A 13,902-nucleotide genomic window follows, 5' to 3' on the forward strand; every position below is an offset into this window, starting at 1 on the left:
GGCCGGTAGCCTCGCGAGAATCCCGGGGGGAGATCTCGCGAGATCTAGTAATCGGCTTAATCCAAATACTATGGAATGAATGAAGCAGCCAGAACCCCTCTCTCCTCCCGCGAGGATTCAGGCGCTCTGACCTCTCGCGAGACATTGTGGAAGTTTTTCCGCCCTCTTACTTTAGATGGTATTACTCTATATCTATTAATCAATCAATCGTATTTATTGAGCGCTTACTGTGGGGCGAGAAATGGTTGAAGTTTTTCGCCCTCTCACTTTAGGTGGTATTACTCTATATCTATTAATCGTATTAATTCAAATACGATTGAATGAATGAAGCAGCCAGAACCCCTCTCTCCTCTCGCGAGAAATTGTGGAAGTTTTTCCGCCCTCTTACTTTAGCTGGTATTACTCTATATCTATTAATCCAAATACGATTGAATGAATGAAGCAGCCAGAACCCCTCTCTCCTCTCGCGAGAAATCGTTGAAGTTTTTCCGCCCTCTTACTTTATTTGGTATTAATCTATATCTATTAATAGTATTAATTCAAATACGATTGAATGAATGAAGCAGCCAGAACCCCTCTCTCCTCTCGCGAGAAATTGTGGAAGTTTTTCCGCCCTCTCACTTTAGATGGTATTGCTCTATTATCTATTAATCGTATTAATTCAAATACGATTGAATGAATGAAGCAGCCAGAACCCCTCTCTCCTCTCGCGAGAAATTGTTGAAGTTTTTCCGCCCTCTCACTTTAGATGGTATTGTTCTATTATCTATTAATCGTATTAATTCAAATACGATTGAATGAATGAAGCAGCCAGAACCCCTCTCTCCTCTCGCGAGAAATTGTTGAAGTTTTTCCGCCCTCTCACTTTAGATGGTATTGCTCTATTATCTATTAATCGTATTAATTCAAATACGATTCGAATGAATGAAGCAGCCAGAACCCCTCTCTCCTCTCGCGAGAAATTGTTGAAGTTTTTCCGCCCTCTCACTTTAGGTGGTATTACTCTATATCTGTTAATCGTATTAATTCAAATACGATTGAATGAATGAAGCAGCCAGAACCCCGCTCTCCTCTCGCGAGAAATTGTTGAAGTTTTTCCGCCCTCTCACTTTAGATGGTATTACTCTATATCTATTAACCGTATTAATTCAAATACGATTGAATGAATGAAGCAGCCAGAACCCTTCTCTCCTCTCGCGAGAAATTGTTGTTTTTCCGCCCTCTTACTTTAGATGGTATTACTCTATGTCTATTAATCGTATTAATTCAAATAATCAATCAATAATCAATAATTCAACATCATCCCCCTGGCCTGGAATGCCCTCCCTCTGCCCATCCACCAAGCTAGCTCTCTTCCTCCCTTCGGGGCACTACTGAGAGCTCACCTCCTCCAGGAGGCCTTCCCAGACTGAGCCCCTTCCTTCGTCTCCCCCTCGTCCCCCCCTCCATCCCCCCGTCTTGCCTCCTTCCCTTCCCCACAGCACCTGTATATATGTATATATGTTTGTACATATTTATTACTCTATTTATTTTACTTGTACATATCTATTCTATTTATTATATTTTGTTAATATGTTTGGTTTTGTTCTCTGTCTACCCCTTCTAGACGGTGAACCCACTGTTGGGTAGGGATTGTCTCTATATGTTGCCAACTTGTAGTACCCAAGCGCTTAGTACAGTGCTCTGCACACAGTAAGCACTCAATAAATACGATTGATTGATTGATTGAATGAATGAAGCAGCCAGAACCCCTCTCTCCTCTCGCGAGAAATTGTTGAAGTTTTTCCGCCCTCTCACTTTAGATGGTATTACCGTATATCTATTAGTCGTATTAATTCAAATACGATTGAATGAATGAAGCAGCCAGAACCCCTCTCTCCTCTCGCGAGAAATTGTGGAAGTTTTTCCGCCCTCTCACTTTAGGTGGTATCACTCTATATCTATTAATCGTATTAATTCAAATACGATTGAATGAATGAAGCAGCCAGAACCCCTCTCTCCTCTCGCGAGAAATTGTTGAAGTTTTTCCGCCCTCTCACTTTAGATGGTATTGCTCTATTATCTATTAATCGTATTAATTCAAATACGATTGAATGAATGAAGCAGCCAGAACCCCTCTCTCCTCTCGCGAGAAAGTGTTGAAGTTTTTCCGCCCTCTCACTTTAGATGGTATTACTCTATATCTATTAATCGTATTAATTCAAATACGATTGAATGAATGAAGCAGCCAGAACCCTTCTCTCCTCTCACGAGAAATTGTTGAAGTTTTTTCCGCCCTCTTACTTTAGATGGCATTACTCTATATCTATTAATCCAAATACGATTGAATGAATGAAGCAGCCAGAACCCCGCTCTCCTCTCGCGAGAAATTGTTGAAGTTTTTCCGCCCTCTCACTTTAGATGGTATTACTCTATATCTATTAACCGTATTAATTCAAATACGATTGAATGAATGAAGCAGCCAGAACCCTTCTCTCCTCTCGCGAGAAATTGTTGTTTTTCCGCCCTCTTACTTTAGATGGTATTACTCTATGTCTATTAATCGTATTAATTCAAATAATCAATCAATAATCAATAATTCAACATCATCCCCCTGGCCTGGAATGCCCTCCCTCTGCCCATCCACCAAGCTAGCTCTCTTCCTCCCTTCGGGGCACTACTGAGAGCTCACCTCCTCCAGGAGGCCTTCCCAGACTGAGCCCCTTCCTTCGTCTCCCCCTCGTCCCCCCCTCCATCCCCCCGTCTTGCCTCCTTCCCTTCCCCACAGCACCTGTATATATGTATATATGTTTGTACATATTTATTACTCTATTTTACTTGTACATATCTATTCTATTTATTATATTTTGTTAATATGTTTGGTTTTGTTCTCTGTCTACCCCTTCTAGACGGTGAACCCACTGTTGGGTAGGGATTGTCTCTATATGTTGCCAACTTGTAGTACCCAAGCGCTTAGTACAGTGCTCTGCACACAGTAAGCGCTCAATAAATACGATTGATTGATTGATTGAATGAATGAAGCAGCCAGAACCCCTCTCTCCTCTCGCGAGAAATTGTTGAAGTTTTTCCGCCCTCTCACTTTAGATGGTATTACGGTATATCTATTAGTCGTATTAATTCAAATACGATTGAATGAATGAAGCAGCCAGAACCCCTCTCTCCTCTCGCGAGAAATTGTGGAAGTTTTTCCGCCCTCTCACTTTAGGTGGTATCACTCTATATCTATTAATCGTATTAATTCAAATACGATTGAATGAATGAAGCAGCCAGAACCCCTCTCTCCTCTCGCGAGAAATTGTGGAAGTTTTTCCGCCCTCTCACTTTAGATGGTATTGCTCTATTATCTATTAATCGTATTAATTCAAATACGATTGAATGAATGAAGCAGCCAGAACCCCTCTCTCCTCTCGCGAGAAATTGTTGAAGTTTTTTCCGCCCTCTTACTTTAGATGGTATTACTCTATATCTATTAATCCAAATACGATTGAGTGAATGAAGCAGCCAGAACCCCTCTCTCTCTCCTCTCGCGAGAAATTGCTGAAGTTTTTCCGCCCTCTCACTTTGGATGGTATTACTCTATATTAATCGTATTAATTCAAGTAAGATTGAATGAATGAAGCAGCCAGAACCCCTCTCTCCTCTCGCGAGAAATTGTGGAAGTTTTTCCGCCCTCTTACTTTAGGTGGTATTTAGAGAAGCAGCGTGGCTCAGTGGAAAGAGCCCGGGCTTTGGAGTCAGTGGGCGTGGGTTCAAATCCCGACTCTGCCAATTGTCAGCTGTGTGACCTTGGGCAAGTCACTTAACTTCTCTCAGTTACCTCATCTGTAACCTCAGGGCCTCAGTTACCTCATCTGTAAAATGGGGTTTGGCTGTGAGCCCCCCGTGGGACAACCTGATCACCTTGTATCCCCCCAGGGCTTAGAACAGTGCTTTGCAGATAGTAAGCGCTTAATAAATGTCATTATTATTATTATTACTCTATATCTATTAATCGTATTAATTCAAATACGATCGAATGAATGAAGCAGCCAGAACCCCTCTCTCTTCTCGCGAGAAATTGTTGAAGTTTTTCCGCCCTCTCACTTTAGATGGTATTACTCTATATCTATTAATAGTATTAATTCAAATACGATTGAATGAATGAAGCAGCCAGAACCCCTCTCTCCTCTCGCGGAGAAATTGTTGAAGTTTTTCCGCCCTTTCACTTTAGATGGTATTACTCTATATCTATTAATCGTATTAATTCAAATAAAATTGAATGAATGAAAGAGCCAGAACTCTTTTCTCCTCTCGCGAGAAATTGTTGAAGTTTTTCCGCCCTCTCACTTTAGATGGTATTACTCTATATCTATTAATCCAAATACGATTGAGTGAATGAAGCAGCCAGAACCCCTCTCTCTTCCCGCGAAGATTCAGGCGCTCTAACCTCTCGCGAGAAATTGTTGAAGTTTTTCCGCCCTCTCACTTTAGATGGTATTAGTCTATTATCATCGTCATCAATCGTATTTATTGAGCGCTTCCTATGTGCAGAGCACTGTACTAAGCGCTTGGGAAGTACAAATTGGCAACATATAGAGACAGTCCCTACCCAACAGTGGGCTCACAGTCTACGATTATCTATTAATCGTATTAATTCAAATACGATTGAATGAATGAAGCAGCCAGAACCCCTCTCTCCTCTCGCGAGAAATTGTGGAAGTTTTTCCGCCCTCTCACTTTTAGATGGTATTACTCTATTAATCGTATTAATTCAAATACGATTGAATGAATGAAGCAGCCAGAACCCCTCTCTCCTCCCGCGAGAAATTGTTGAAGTTTTTCCGCCCTCTTACTTTATTTGGTATTAATCTATATCTATTAATAGTATTAATTCAAATAGGATTGAATGAATGAAGCAGCCAGAACCCCTCTCTCCTCTCGCGAGAAATTGTTGAAGTTTTTCCGCCCTCTTACTTTAGATGGTATTACTCTACATCTATTAATCGTATTAATTCAAATAGGATTGAATGAATGAAGCAGCCAGAACCCCTCTCTCCTCCCGCGAGGATTCAGGCGCTCTAACCTCTCGCGAGAAACTGTTGAAGTTTTTCCGCCCTCTTACTTTAGATGGTATTAATCTATATCTATTAATCGTATTAAGTCAAATACGATTGAATGAATAAATGAATGAAGCATCGCGAGACAAACCACCCTCAGCCGCCTGATCTCGCTGTTTCCCTCTAGCAGTTACCGTCGTTTACGAAATCTCGCGAGAAATCGGCCGCTGCCCTGTCCCATAAATGAGGCTCCATTCATTCATTCATTCAATCGCATTTATTAAGTGCTTACAGTGTGCAGAGCACTGTACTAAGCGCTTGGTAAGTACAAGTTGGCCACATATAGAGACGGTCCCTACCCAACAATCAATCCTCTCCATCCCCCCCATCTTACCTCCATCCCTTCCCCACAGCACCTGTATATATGTTTGTACATATTTATTACTCTATTTTACTTGTACATATCTATTCTATTTATTTTATTTTGTTAGTATGTTTGATTTTGTTCTCTGTCTCCCCCCTTTTAGACTGTGAGCCCACTGTTGGGTAGGGACTGTCTCTATATGTTGCCAATTTGTACTTCCCAAGCGCTTAGTACAGTGCTCTGCACATAGTGAGCGCTCAATAAATACGATTGATGATGATTTATTGAGCGCTTACTAAGCAACAGTGGGCTCACAGTCTCCATCGCCTCAGTCAGGGGGAATTGGACTTTTCATTTTGGTTGCTGTTGCATGTCATCGTGATTCTCAATTAATCAATCGTATTTATTGAGCGCTTACTTTGTGTAACTTCTCTGTGCCTCAGTTACCTCATCTGGAAAATGGGGAATAAGACTGGGAGCCCCGTGTGGAACAACCCAATTACCTTGTATCTATCCCAGCGTTTAGAGCAGTGCTTGGCACATAGTAAGCGCTTAATAAATACCAAAATTATTGTTATTATTATTATTCAAAAAATACGAATGAATGAATGAAGCACCGAACTGAGCTTTTGACTTCGTGTAACTTCTCTGTGCCTCAGTTACCTCATCTGGAAAATGGGGAATAAGACAGTGAGCCCCATGTGGGACAACCTAATTACCTTGTATCTATCCCAGCGTTTAGAGCAGTGCTTGGCACATAGTAAGCGCTTAACAAATACCAAAATTATTGTTATTATTATTCAAAAAATACGAATGAATGAATGAAGCACCGAACTCAGCTTTTGACTTCGTGTAACTTCTCTGTGCCCCAGTTACCTCATCTGGAAAATGGGGAATAAGACTGTGAGCCCCATGTGGGACAACCTAATTACCTTGTATCTATCCCAGCCTTTAGAGCAGTGCTTGGCGCATAGTAAGCGCTTAGCAAATACCAAAATTATTGTTATTATTATTCAAAAAATATGAATGAAGTACCAAACTCAGCTTTTGACTTCGTGTAACTTCTCTGTGCCTCAGTTACCTCATCTGGAAAATGGGGAATAAGACTGTGAGCCCCATGTGGGACAACCTAATTACCTTGTATCTATCCCAGCCTTTAGAACAGTGCTTGGCACATAGTAAGCGCTTAACAAATACCAAAATTATTGTTATTATTATTCGAAAAATATGAAGTACCAAACTCAGCTTTTGACTTCGTGTAACTTCTCTGTGCCTCAGTTACCTCATCTGGAAAATGGGGAATAAGACTGGGAGCCCCATGTGAGACAACCTGATTACCACTTATCAGCTTTTGACTTCGTGTAACTTCTCTGTGCCTCAGTTACCTCATCTGGAAAATGGGGAATAAGACTGTGAGCCCCATGTGGGACAACCTAATTACCTTGAATCTATCCCAGCGTTTAGAGCAGTGCTTGGCACATAGTAAGCGCTTAACAAATACCAAAATCATTGTTATTATTATTCAAAAAATGCGAATGAATGAAGCACCGAGCTGAACTACAACTCCCATGAGGCTCGGCGCACCACGGGCCCTAAATTCGTGAAGGCCGGCGCGACGGCGGCCCGGAGGGGACAATCGTTACCATGACGACGGGAAGGACGCGGCAGGAGGGAGGAAGGAGAAGAAAGTCGGTGTAAGGCGGGATGGGGGTAGTAGTAGAGGCGAATTGTTAAAAGGGAGGTTTAGGACTTGGGTGCAGGAGGGAAGAGGGAGGTCGAAAAAGGGCAATAAGGACAAATTGTCCCTATATGTTGCCAATTTGTACTTCCCAAGCGCTTAGTACAGTGCTCTGCACATAGTAAGCGCTCAATAAATACGATGGATGATGTTGATGATGACTGTTTGGGGAGGGCCAAAGAGGTGAGAGAGATAGGGACAGGATAGGGATAGGGACAGGAGGTGGGGAGGGTTATCATCATCATCATCAATCGTATTTATTGAGCGCTTACTGTGTGCAAAGCACTGTACTAAGCGCTTGGGAAGTACAAATTGGCAACATATAGAGACAGTCCCTACCCAACAGTGGGCTCACAGTCTAAAAGGGGGAGACATAGAACAAAACCAAACATACTAACAAAATAAAATAAATAGGATAGATATGTACAAGTAAAATAAATAAATAAATACATAGAGTAATAAATATGTACAAACATATATACATATATATATGTATGTATATATGTATATGTATGTATGTATGTATGTATATATATACATGCATACATACATATATATAGAATAGGTACAAGTAAAATAGAGTAATAAATATGTAGAAACATATATACATATATATACATATTATTATTATTATTATTGTAACCTCCCCAGTGCTTAGAACAGTGGTTTGCACATAGTAAGCGCTTAATAAATGCCATTATTATTATTATTATTATTATTATTAGGCTGGCCCACAGACCAGTGTCCAGACATGTACAGCCGGGGCCTGGTGGCAGGGCCGGACTTGGAGCATTTCCGTCGCCGGTACTTCACCCCCTGGGAGGTGGCACAGCACAACGTGCCCGGGGACCTGTGGGTCTCCTACCTGGGGGCGGTGTACAATCTCACATCCCTGGTTCAGCAGTACAAGGGTGAGTGGCAGCGGGTGGGAGCTTGGGGAGTTGGGAGCTGGGCTGGGTGGGTGGCGAAGACGGGACGGGATACCTCCAGGCCTGGAGGACGGTGTAGTGGATACATGTTGCCAGCTTCTACTGTGTTGCCAGCTTGCACTTCCCAAGCACTTAGTACAGTGCTCTGCACATAGTAAGCGCTCAGTAAATACGATTGATGATGATATGTTGGTACATATTTATTACTCTATTTATTTTACTTGTACATATCTATTCTATTCATTTTATTTTGTTAGTACGTTTGCTTTTGTTCTCTGTCTCCCCCTTTTAGACTGTGAGCCCACTGCTGGGTAGGGACCGTCTCTGTATGTTGCCGATTTGTACTTCCCAAGCGCTTAGTACGGTGCTCTGCACACAGTAAGCGCTCAATAAATACGATTGATGATGATGATCCCCCCTTCTTACCTCCTTCCCTTCCCCACAGCACCTGTATATATGTATATATGTTTGTACATATTTATTACTCTATTTACTTATTTTACTTGTACATATCTATTCCATTTATTTTATTTTGTTAGTATGTTTGGTTTTGTTCTCTGTCTCCCCCTTTTAGACTGTGAGCCCACTGCTGGGTAGGGACTGTTTCTATATGTTGCAAATTTGTACTTCCCAAGCGCTTAGTACAGTGCTCTGCACATAGTAAGCGCTCAATAAATACGATTGATGATGATGATGATACAGTCAATCAATCAATCAATCAACAATCGTTTTTATTGAGTGCTTACTGTGTGCAGAGCACTGTACTAAGCGCTTGGGAAATCCAAGTTGGCAACATATAGAGACAGCCCCTACCCAACAGTGGGCTCACAGTCTAAAAGGTCTAACCCCGGCTCCTCTGCTGTGTGGCCTTGGGCAAGTCAGTTCACGTCTCTGGCCCTCCGTTCCCCCATCTGGAAAATGGGGATGGGGACTGTGAGCCCCACGTGGGACAGAGACTGTGTCCAACCTGATTTGCTTGTACCCAGGGCTTACTACAGTGCCTGGCACAGAGTAAACGCTTAACAAATGCCACAATTGTTAGTGTTAACAATCATCTCAATTGTCACACCCTTCACAGGAGACCTGCTGCTGAAGCCCATCCTGGAGGTTGGGGGACAAGACATAAGCCATTGGTTTAACCCAAAGACCCGAGATGTGAGTCCTGTAGGAAACCAGTGGGGAGGGCAAGGTGCTTGGATTGTTTTTTGGTATTTATTTCCTGCATTTGTTAAGCTGCTTGGCCTAGTGGGTAGAGCCCAGGCCCGGAAGGCAGAAGGACCTGGGTTCTAATCCCGGCTCCGCCGCTGTCTGCTCTTTGACCTCGCTTCACTTCTTTGGGTGTCAGCTGACTTCTCTATAAAATGGGGGTTAAGACTATGAGCCCTATGTAGGATAGAGAAGCAGCGTGGCTCAGTGGGAAGAGCCCGGGCTTTGGAGTCAGAGGTCATGGGTTCAAATCCCGGCTCCGCCAATTGTCAGCTGTGTGACTTTGGGCCAGTCACTTAACTTCTCTGTGCCTCAGTTACCTCATCTGTAAAATGGGGATTAAGACTGTGAGCCCCCGGTGGGACAACCTGATCACCTTGTAACCTCCCCAGTGCTTAGAACAGTGCAATGCGCATAGGAAGCGCTTAATAAATGCCATCATCATTATTATTATTATTATGTGGAATGTGTCCAATGTGAGTAGCTTGTACAGTGCTTAGTACAGTACATAGTAAGTGCTTGGCAAATGCCACCAAAAAAACCCTCACTTTGAGATAAGCACTGTACCAAGCATTGGGGAAAGGTACACCGTCCCCAGTTTATAATCCAAATGGTGGGGAGATAGATTCAAACTTAACAACGGGAACAAGGAGTGGTTTAGTGGATAGAGCACAAGTCTGGGAGTCAGAAGGTCACGGGTTCCAATCCTGGCTCTGCCACATGCCTATTGTGTAACCTTGGGCAAGTCAATCACTTTTCTGGGCCTCTGACCTCATCTGTAAAATGGGAATTAAGGCTGTGAGTCCCAAGTGGGACTGGGACAGTCTAACCTGATTATCTTGTCTTTACCCCAGCGCTTTGAACAGTGCTTGGCACACAGTAAGCGCTTAACAAGTACTGTAATTATTATTATTTCTGCGAGAGGGTCAGTCGGCAAGGTCCTCACCGCTCCAGTCAGGACAGTCCTTGGGACTCCCGGCTTCTTCCAGTTTGGAACAGTTGAGAAGGGGTGGGAGAGGCTCCCGGGGCTTTAGGCCCGCTGGGGTACGGAGGGCTTGTGGAGGGGGCCCGGAAGGTTGGATGCCGGGGTCTTGGACCCGTCCCTACTTCCATCCGCTGCAGTTAAGGACGCACATCGACCCGGTGACTGGCTGCCTCAAGTATTACACCCCTCAGGGCCGTTTCGTCCACGTCCCACCCCCTCTGCCCCGCTCCGACTGGGCCAATGACTTCAAGCGTCCCTGGTGGGAGGGCACCCGCTACCAGGTGGGGCTGCTGGCCACCAAGACCCGGCTCATCCGCATCATCAACACGCTCACCTCGCAGGAGCAAACGCTGGAGGCCAGTGGGGCCGGGTGGGAGGCGGGGGGCGGGGGAGCCGGAGAGACCGGGGTGCCGAAAATCCGTGGAGGAGGAGGAGTGGCTGGGGGGCGAAGAGCCAAAGGACATGGAGGTGAAGAAGGCGGGGGCGGTCCATCTTTTCCATCTTCTGAAGGGTCCGTCTCCCCCACCTTTCCCATTTGGGTCCATTCATTCAACTGTATTTATTGAATGCTTACTGTGTGCAGAGCACTGTATTACTGTGTGCAGAGCACTCCCCTCCTCAAAAACCTCCAATGGCTACCGATCAATCTGCGCATCAGGCAGAAACTCCTCACCCTGGGCTTCCAGGCTGTCCATCACCTCGCCCCCCTCCTACCTCACCTCCCTTCTCTCCTTCTACTGCCCAGCCCGCACCCTCCGCTCCTCCACCACTAATCTCCTCACTGTACCTCGCTCTCGCCTGTCCCGCCATCGACCCCCGGCCCACGTCCTCCCCCGGGCCTGGAATGCCCTCCCTCTGCCCATCCGCCAAGCTAGCTCTCTTCCTCCCTTCAAGGCCCTGCTGAGAGCTCACCTCCTCCAGGAGGCCTTCCCAGACTGAGCCCCTTCTTTCCTCTCCCCCTCGTCCCCCTCTCCATCCCCCCGTCTTACCTCCTTCCCTTCCCCACAGCACCTGTATATATGTATATATGGTTGTACATATTTATTACTCTATTTATTTATTTATTTATTTATTTATTTTACTTGTACATTTCTATCCTACTTATTTTATTTTGTTGGTATGTTTGGTTCTGTTCTCTGTCTCCCCCTTTTAGACTGTGAGCCCACTGTTGGGTAGGGACTGTCTCTATGTGATGCCAATTTGTACTTCCCAAACACTTAGTACAGTGCTCTGCACATAGTAAGCGCTCAATAAATACGATTGATTGATTGATTGATTGATTAAGTGCTTGGCAGAGTACAATACAATAAACAGACACATTCCCTGCCCACAACGGGCTGGGGCAGGGAGACGGACATTAATATAAATAAATAAATGGCAGCTACGTACGAAGGTGCCGTGGGGCTGGGAGGCGGGGGAGAACAAAGGGAGTAAGGACGACGCAGAAGGGAGTGGGAGAAGAGGAAAGAGGGGCTGAGTTCCGGAAGGCCTTTTGGAGGAGATGCGCCTTCAATAAGGTTTTGAAGGTGGGGAGAGTCTGTTGGATTCGAGAAGGGAGGGCTTTGGGGCGCGGGATGTGGGCGTGGGCTCAGCGGCGAGATCTTCTCCATCCCAGTGTCTGGGCCGGGCAGGTGCCTGGAGCTTGAACCCCCCGGGATCCCGCCCGCACAGGTCGGGACGGAAGAATCCCTGTGGGAGATCCTGCACCGCTACCTTCCCCACAACGCCCACGCCGCGAGCTACACGTGGAAGTTCGACGGCGTCAGCCTGGACATGAACAAGACGCTGGAGCAGAACGGCATCCACGACGAAGACCTGGAATTCCAGCAGCTGAGCATGGACGCCGATCTCTACACCCCGGCCCTGTTGCTCTACTTCAACGACGACCTCACCGAGCTCTGAGGGACGACGTCGGCGGCGGGGAGCCAACTGAGGGGAGCAAGATGGTGCCGGGGAGGGTGGTGAGGGGGGATCCGCGGGGCGGTGTGGGGGAAACGTGGCTGGAGAATGGCAGGATGTGTGATGTGGGCGTCATTTCTCGCTTCTCCCAGCCTCCACTGCTCCCTCGTACTCCGGCTCTCCGCCTTTTGGGATTCATGAATCCGGTGTCCTCCCTTACCTTAAGTGCAGCGTGGCTCAGTGGAAAGAGCCCGGGCTTGGGAGTCGGAGGTCCTGGGTTCCAATCCCGGCTCCGCCAAATGTCAGCTGTGTGACCTTGGGCGAGTCGCTTCACTTCTCTGTGCCTCAGTGACCTCATCTGTAAAATGGGGATGAAGACCGCGAGCCCCACGTGGGACGACCTGATCCCGTTGTATCCCCCCCAGCGCTTAGACCAGTGCTTTGCACATAGTGAGCGCTTAACAAATGCCATTATTTAGAGAAGCAGCGTGGCCCAGTGGAAAGAGCGCGGGCTTTGGAGTCAGAGGTCATGGGTTTGAATCCCGACTCCACCACATCAATCAATCAATCGTATTTATTGAGCGCTTTGTGAAGAGCACTGTACTAAGCGCTTGGGAAGTACAAGTTGGCAACATATCACAGCAGACATGTCTGCTGTGTGACCTTGGGCAAGTCACTTAACTTCTCTGCGCCTCGGTTACCTCATCTGTAAAATGGGGATGAAGACTGTGAGCCCCACGTGGGACCACTTGATCACCTTGTATTCCCCCCCAGCGCTTAGAACAGTGCTCTGCCCTTTTAGACTGTGAGCCCACTGTTGGGTAGGGACTGTCTCTATATGTTGCCAATTTGTACTTCCCAAGCGCTTAGTACAGTGCTCTGCACATAGTAAGCGCTCAATAAATACGATTGATTGATTGATTGATTGCTCTGCACATAGTAAGCGCTTAATAAATGCCATCGTCATCATCAATCATCAGTCATATTTATTGAGCGCTTACTATGTGCAGAGCACTGTACTAAGCGCTTGGGAAGTACAAATTGGCAACATATAGAGACAGTCCCGACCCAACAGTGGGCTCACAGTCTAAAAGATAAAAGCCATCATCGTTATTATTATTATTACCGCTTCCAGGCTCACCTCCCCGGCAGTCTCTTAAGCAGGGGTCCTCAGGAGGGGTTGCCCATTTTATGTGGGGAAGACTGAGGGCCGGCTCTGGGAGAGAACCACAGGAGGGAGGGTGGACAGTGAAGAAGCTGGTGGCCCCGGCTACCCCGGGGATCCGTCAAGGGGGTACGGAGAGGGGCTGCCCATCATGGAGGTGGTAGTCGGTTGTCTAAATTGGGGGGGTGGGTGGTGGTCCAGAAGTCGCTCTTTTCCAGACGTGACCGACAAAGGGCGCGGGAAGCCAGCCTCAGGAGGAAGGGAGGCCCAGTAGGAGCTGGGCAGGGTGGGAACCAGTATTAGGGTCCCACCTCCACATGTGGGGGTCAAACTCCAAGGACCCTCGGACCCCACCTCCCACCTTCCCTCTCCCCACAGACTGGGGGTGTGGGGGGGGAGAACCGACAGGGCGGTGAGGGACGTCCTTTGGGAAGCCGGTAGTCGGAAAGGCCCGTCTCCATCCCGGGTTAATCTCTAGTACCGGACCGTCCTTCTCCTGGATAAATGCAGACTCTCGATGACCTAATGAAAAAAATGGGGGGGCCTAGGAATCGGAAGACCCTTCCCATGCGGTCTTGGG

The 13,902-nt window shown here is 46.3% G+C and overlaps 1 protein-coding gene across 2 annotated transcripts; it reads left to right on the plus strand.

Annotated features, from left to right (window-relative positions):
• Window positions 1-7,064: 7,064 nt before the first annotated feature.
• On the plus strand, window positions 7,065-12,220 carry LOC119947268 (cytochrome b5 domain-containing protein 1). Of its 2 annotated transcripts, none has more exons than XM_038768885.1 (5): window positions 7,065-7,094; window positions 7,864-8,049; window positions 9,146-9,222; window positions 10,396-10,614; window positions 11,930-12,220. In XM_038768885.1, exons 2-5 carry the CDS (start codon window positions 7,890-7,892, stop codon window positions 12,158-12,160), a joined length of 687 nt encoding a protein of 228 aa, XP_038624813.1. In that variant the 5' UTR covers window positions 7,065-7,094; window positions 7,864-7,889; the 3' UTR covers window positions 12,161-12,220. The 2 variants fall into 2 exon arrangements, with proteins under 2 accessions (XP_038624813.1, XP_038624814.1); XM_038768886.1 differs by having other exon boundaries at window positions 7,082-7,088.
• The last annotated feature ends 1,682 nt before the right edge of the window (window positions 12,221-13,902 follow it).

Source organism: Tachyglossus aculeatus, chromosome Y4 (genome assembly GCF_015852505.1).
Source record: "Tachyglossus aculeatus isolate mTacAcu1 chromosome Y4, mTacAcu1.pri, whole genome shotgun sequence".
Lineage (NCBI taxonomy): Eukaryota > Metazoa > Chordata > Mammalia > Monotremata > Tachyglossidae > Tachyglossus > Tachyglossus aculeatus.